Source organism: Myotis davidii, unplaced genomic scaffold, assembly GCF_000327345.1.
Source record: "Myotis davidii unplaced genomic scaffold, ASM32734v1 scaffold524, whole genome shotgun sequence".
In the NCBI taxonomy this organism is placed as follows: domain Eukaryota; kingdom Metazoa; phylum Chordata; class Mammalia; order Chiroptera; family Vespertilionidae; genus Myotis; species Myotis davidii.
Window position 1 is genome coordinate 2,071,589 of NW_006299263.1, and position 6,878 is coordinate 2,078,466.

The 6,878-nt window shown below is 47.1% G+C and overlaps 1 protein-coding gene across 1 annotated transcript in view; it reads left to right on the plus strand.

The window, feature by feature from the left end:
• LOC102774519 (chromosome unknown open reading frame, human C8orf74) overlaps positions 1 to 5,482 on the plus strand; it is a 23,722-nt gene extending 18,240 nt beyond the window's left edge. Inside the window, exons 3-4 of the mRNA XM_006774795.1 lie at positions 1,590 to 1,993; positions 5,234 to 5,482. Of these exons, the coding sequence (XP_006774858.1) occupies positions 1,590 to 1,993; positions 5,234 to 5,482 (653 nt within the window). The remainder of the gene's footprint in view (positions 1 to 1,589; positions 1,994 to 5,233) is intronic.
• Positions 5,483 to 6,878: the final 1,396 nt, after the last annotated feature.

Below are 6,878 nucleotides of genomic sequence, written 5' to 3' on the forward strand. Positions count from 1 at the left end.
TTCTACTCTCGGCTGCTATGATTTCCATTTTCTGAATTTCCACATCTAAGTGAGTCAAACAGTTATTTGTCTTTCTGTGTTTTATTTCAATTAGCATAATGTCTTCCAGGTCCATCCATGTTATTGCAAATGACAGGATTTCCTTCTTTTTTATGGCTGAATAACATTCCATTGTGTGTGTGTGTATCACATAGTCTTTACCCGTTCACCCGTTGACATTCAGTTAGGTTGTTTCCATACCTTGGTGAGTGGGACTAATGCTGCAGTGAACATGGGAATGCAGATATCCTTTCAAGAGCCTGATAGAATGACCTTTGGATGTGAACTCAGACATGGGATTGCTGGGTCATATTGAGGGATCTTTCAGACATTTTTTCTAATTGCCCACCTCCATCAAGTTGTAATGCCATAGTCTATACATCTGATTACACACTGGATGTGTACAGCATCTGCTTTAGTCACAAAGAAAGCTTACTCTTTGTATTCAATTCAGGGCTAAGGATGACTAAATAAAATTTAAGGATGACTAAGTTAAATTAAAAATAAAAAGCTGTCAACATCTAACCTAACTATATTGTAACTATATTCTCTGAGTAAATTTTAATGTAATTTATTTACCTACCTAAATTGTAATTGTCAAATTAAATATGCAAAGGAGCAATTTACATAAATACATAATAATAACAGCAATGCAACAAATCTTAGGTCAGTTGAAACTGTCACTTTTCTAGCAAAGCAATTGATAGTTAATTTCTTTTTTATTTTTTCTTTATTTTATTTTTTTTCTAATCACCATTTAGTCTCCCGATTCCCTCTTCCACCTCCAGATGAAGTTGATTTCTTAAAAATTCTTTTCACTAAACTTAACTTCTAACTTTTGCTTGATATGGCAAAAGAACTAGTTTCTAGGGAGTGTGGGGTGGGGTGGTTAAGGAGGCCTCTGTGGGAAAGTGGCACTCCTGAGGAGTGAGTCCTGCACAGGGCAGGGCACCCTAGGCTGAGGCTGGTGTGCCAGGAGGAGGTGGGGGGCAACCAAGTCAAAAGGAAGAGATGGATGAGCCCCCGTAGGACTTGGACTTTCACATTGTGAAGGATGCCAATGGCTCCACCCACAGAGCTGATGTTTCTGTGGTACAAACAGTATTTGCCTAATAACTCTGTGACACAAATCTCCAATATAACATCTATCTCTCCAATCATCTCACATTCCTCTCTTATCAGACTCCCTGTTTTACACCCTCATCTCCATCCCAAAGGGTTTGAAGTGGGAACAATATAGGCACAGCTGAAGGAAGGCTTTGAATTAAAAGTAAAAATATAGCAAAGGAGAAGGATAATCACATAAGAAAACAATGGGATAAATGTTATTACATAAAATTGGCTTCGAGCTTCCAAGAATCCAAGGTAAGAAGGGAAATTTAGTACATCCTGTAGCTTCTGAAAGCTAATAAATAGTAATATAAAATAGCTGGCAGGCTCTGACCCCATGAGCTCTGGGGTTAGAGTGCCTGGGTTCGGAGCCTATGTTGGTCAAGCCATCAATGCAACCATCCCCTGCTTCACTCCATGCCCATACCCTCTGCCCATAGGCTGCTCCATCACCGAGGCCATTACCATCCTGAGGAATAAGCTTGGAGATTACCAGGGGCAGTTCAACACCACCCACCTGCTGGCTCTCTGCGACTACTTCTACAACACCTTCATCCGCCACTACAGACTCTACCAATATGTCCTGGGCCAGGACCAAGAAGTCAACCTGACCGTCAACCACGTGGAGGTGTGTGTGCCACCCCAGCCCCTCCCACTGGCTGAGGGCAAGGACAGGGGCCTGTGGAAGCTTGAGCTGAAGTTGGCTGAGCTCACTATGGCCGAGGTGCAGAAGCGTACCAACGTGCTGCTCCTGAAGGAGGCGCTGCACCTGGAGCAGGAGCACATGCTGCAGAAGAAGTTCTCGGAGATGACTGTGCAGCAGAAACAGGTTCTGGAGAGAGAGGTAAGGCTGTGCCTGCAAGGAGGGATGCTGCTCGCCTGCCATGAGCAAACATTCATTCCTACCAAGAGAACATCCAGGCACCAACAAGACTTCGATTGTCTGCACACATGGGAGGGGGCAGAAAGGGATAGCAAGTCACTGACCATCTGCCACACGCTTTGCATGCTTGTTTCATGAAACATGCCTATAAGGTACAATTCATGTTCCCATTTTAGTGGTGAGCCAACTGAGGCTCCAAGAAGTTCATCAACTTGCTCAAGGTCACCAAGCTATCATGTGGTGGAATTTAGATTTAGACTGAGGCCTGGTGACTCCAAAGTCCAAGTTATTTCCACTGCATCAGGAATCAGTGACAGAGTCTACCCAGAAAGACTCCCAAGCTCTGAACCACCACAGATTCTCTCAGGGCCCTTTGTCTACCTGTCACGAGGCCTGGGTGGAGATGACAAAGGAAGGGCCATGGGTCACACAGCTCAGAGTGGGTGATGCAATGAGGTGGGTAAAGAAGTCGGGGGTGTGGATCTAAGAAACTGGGCTGCCCTTCAGGAGCCAGAGTCTCCAGTGACCAGCTCTTTAATAAATGGCGACTAGGTTGGCCTCAGGGCAGTCAACTTCTTGAGGGCCTGGCAGAGTCTAAACTCACTTTTTAGCTATACATAGGCACTGATATCATCACTGTTGGATCATCTTTGAACACACAGACATGTGACATGTGCATATGTATGTACATGTACACATGTATGAGGGGTAATAACCAGATGTGGCATTGAAGTCACAGGGTCTTTAGTTTCTGCCTTGGCCAGTGTAGCTCAGTGGTAGAGCATCAGCCCACATACTAAAGGATCACAGGTTTGATTCCTGGTCAGGGCATGTACCTGGGTTGCAGGTTTGGTGGGGGTGTAGGTCAGGTATGTACCGGAAGCAACCGATCTGATTGCCTTTTTCATATCAGTGTTTCTCTCTCTCTCTCTCTCTCTCTCTCTCTCTCTCTCAGTTTCCCTCCATCCTCCTCTACCTCTAAAAATCAATGGAAAAATATCCATGGGAGAGGATTAACAAAAATGAAGGGGAGGGAGGGATTTCTGAATTGTCAGGCAAAGAGTAAATGGCCCTGGAAAGTATTCAAATAAAACATTGAAAAAATCTCTAAAGAACAATAAACACAACAGAAGGAATGATACTCTTCTAAAGTTAAGTCTGCCAGGTAAATAGCTCGTGAGGCTGTTACATAATCTTAGTGCATTAAGCCATCCAATGGGGACCAACAGAACCCAAGTGGGAGCTTGTCTCCATGCCCTTCCAGGAATCTTGCTCTAGAATATGTGGGCAAAGACATGGGTAGAAGGGGCTACCTCCTGTCCAACTCCTACCCACACCACTCCCCTCCCCCAACACACACACACACACACAGCTGTTTCTCCCTGCTCCTCCCAGCTTCCCTGTGGGTCTCAATCACTTTGCTGCTGGTCCATGCCAGGTGGATTGTGGCTAGGGTCCCCTTCGCTGTGTGCCCCTAGTGGTGTGCCTGAGGGAGGGACACTCAACACCATAGAATAAACATGGTGCATCTTCTTAGAGCACAATCTTTCCTAAGGATTTAGGGGAAGAACATTATTTTTATATAAAAACCAGAGGTCTGGTGCACAAAATTTGTGCATGGGGGAGGTCCCTCAGTCCAGCCTGCACCTTCTCGCAATCCAGGACCCCTCAGGCTATGTCCAACTGCCAGGATCCCTATGGGATCAGGGATAAACTGGCAGTTGGACATCCCTCTTGTAATCCGGAACTGCTGGCTCCTAACCACTCACCTGCCTGCCTCATCACCCCTAACCATTCTGCTTGCCTGCCTGATCACCCCTAACTACTCACCTGCCTGCCTGATCACCCCTAACTGCCTTTGCCTTGGCCCCCACCGCCATGGCTTCATCCAGAAGGATGTCCAGAACGACATCCAGAAGGTCATTTTGCTCTCTGGTCTAAGCAACATATTATACTTTTATTATTATAGACAATCAAGGAAACATTCTGGAGCAAATGTAAGATTTTCCATGAGATTTTGAGCTAAAATATGAGATCTCAAAGAAATGTTTTCTAGGCAACTGGATACTCCAAGTATGTCCCCAACACCCCCAGTGCAGGCATGAACTGCTATTTGGCTGCTTGAGCAGGGAACTGGAAAAAATAGTTACATAGTTCATGTCTCCAGGATTTCATGATGTTGTAATCCTGGTTTAGATGACAGAGAAGGTCTCCTGTTTCAGGTGGCAGATGGTGGGTGGCTGGTTGGGGGACTTCTCCACTCTCTAAGAAATTTCCCATCCTCTCCAAAGAAGCTACTAAAACTTTGATATGTGGGAATGAGATGAGGGCAGGAGAAAAAGGAAGGGGAATGATATCCAAATGGAGCTTGTGTTAACCAGAAAGCAGGGGATATGGCACTAACCTGTGGTTCCAGAACAATCTATACTAATAAAAGGGTAATATGCTAATTAGACCAGATGTCTTCCGGACATCCTTCTGGACACAGCCATGGTGGCAAGGGTTGAGGCAGAGATGGTTAGGGGCAACCAGGCCAGCAGGGGAGAGCAGTTAGGGGCGATCAGGCTGGCAGGGGAGAGCAGTTAGGGGTGATCAGGCCTGCAGGGGAGAGCAGTTAGGGGCAATCAGGCTGGCAGGAAAGAGGGGTTAGGAGCAATCAGGCAGGCCACAGGTGAGCAGTTAGGAGCCAGCGGTCCCGGATTGCAAGAGGGATGTCCGAGGGGTCCCAGATTGGAGAGGGTGCAGGCTGACCTGAGGTACCCCACCCCCCGCATGAATTTCATGCACCAGGCCTCTAGTGTTAGTAATAAGTGACACACTCAAATAGGGTGATCACCACAATAGGACAGAATGGAGAAGAAAAGGAGCAATTGCTGGAGGTCTAGCTGTAGGTAGAGGATCATAGCTATGGCCAACCTAGAGCTGGTTGGGAGGAAGGTGAGAGACCTCATTCTCCTCCCACACTCAGATCTCCTGCCAGGACCTCCCATTGGTGGAACTCCACCAGAAGCCAAAAGCTAAGGTAGCCGGTTGATGCTGCCCTCATAAGTTGGCCTCCCAGGGCAGAGTAGGGTGAAGGGTGGAGGGAAATGGAAGGTGCTAGCACTCAGTAAGAGGAGAGAATTGGATTCTGTTGAGGAACCTTATCTACAGAGGTCTTCCCCTGAGGCCTGTTCACCAGCCATGTTCTGTTTCTTCCAGGAGTTAGAAAATATCATCAACGAGGCCATTCACATCCAGATCAATTGCCTGAAAGAGCTGCTTCAGTATGAGATACAGACTACTTTTGATATTTTGGACCTGAAACTTCAGAAGAAGACTTTAAATCTCAATGCTCCTATCCCTTTCCCACTCTCCATCAGTGGCCAGCTAGGCCAAGATGAATCTCTTAAGATCAACAAAGCACGCAAAGCAAAGAAAGCAAAAGGCAAGAAGGTATCTAAAGACTGATTGAGGAACAATCATTGACGATTAGGGAAGTATTAGGTATTATGCTCAGCACCCAATAGGTCAGTGATTTCTAGTGATTAAAAGAAATGTAACAACACCCATCATCTTATCTCTATCTTCTTTCTGGAAACCATCTTTACCACCTGAAAATCTAACCCAAATAAGAAGGCTGTTCTCTGCCAAGCACAGAGCTTTGTGCCTGGTGGGCAAGCAAACATCCCCTCCTTACTAAGCCCGAGTCTAGACACTGAAGACAGAACCACCACCAGTGGGTTGAAGCAGGTAAGAGTAGGGGTGACACCAGACACCAAGAAGGACTTCTAGAGGACACACTGGTTCTGTTGCTCGCATGGGGAGAACAGGTCCTAGGATTCTGTGGCCTTTCTGAGACAGGTACACAGAGTAGACCACCCTACATGCAGCCTGCTCTACATGTGCTGGTCTCCCTGCTGGAGGAGCCTGGTGCCTCCAGAGAACTCTTCCTTCTGAGAGAATCCACTCTGTTTAGACTGAGTCAGTGGAGCAAGCTCTGTCTTAGAGATCAGAGATCAGGTTTCAAACCCAGCTCTGCTGCTGGTCTGCTGTGTGACCTTGCCAGTTGTCCTTTCTGTCTCAGGGCCCCAGCTCTCTCTTCTATCAAGTGGGAGAGTTCCGGGCTGGTGTCGAAGGTCCATCTTCCTTAGAAGATAGATGAAGCAAGGTTTGCTATTTCCATTTGTCAAGGGGGTTCAAGGTTCAAGGAGGAGTGGAGTATTTACTCAAAGTCACCCAGCGAGGCAATGAAACAACCAGGATTAGAACTCAGGCTTCCAGACTCATTCATGTGCTCTTTCCCCTGCAACATTGTGCCACATGTAAACAGTCACACAAATCCTGTAGCTGTTGGCTACTGCAGACATATAATTGACAGGTGAATGGGCCCCAGAGGTCATGGCAGAAAGGACATTAGCTCTCACTGACTCTTCCCAGGCCAGTGACCTGCTATCCTCTCTGCCGTCCACCCCATACTCCTTGCTCACAATGGGACGGGCCACAGTGCAGCTCTCCCTGTCATTTTCACGCCTGTCTCTCCATGACCACAGCTGCTTTCTAGGTCTTGCCACTGAAGATGTGCCTGGGTCTCTGTTTCCAGGCAAAGCCAGCCTGCTTTGGGAGGCCAGGCTGAACTTAGGTAGAAAGAGGGAGCCCCGGGAGGGCAGGTCACCCTGGGGCCCTCTGAGAAAATTCCAGGAGACAGGAACTCTGGCCTGGAAAGGGCCTCACCGGGAACACTACCCTAGGCTTTCTCTCTCCATCTTACCTTGATGCCATAGTGAGGATAATTTATACCTGAGACGTTTTATAAGCTTCCCAATACCTCTTTGGACAGAAGGAGGAGGTTCCAGGTTTTCCTTAA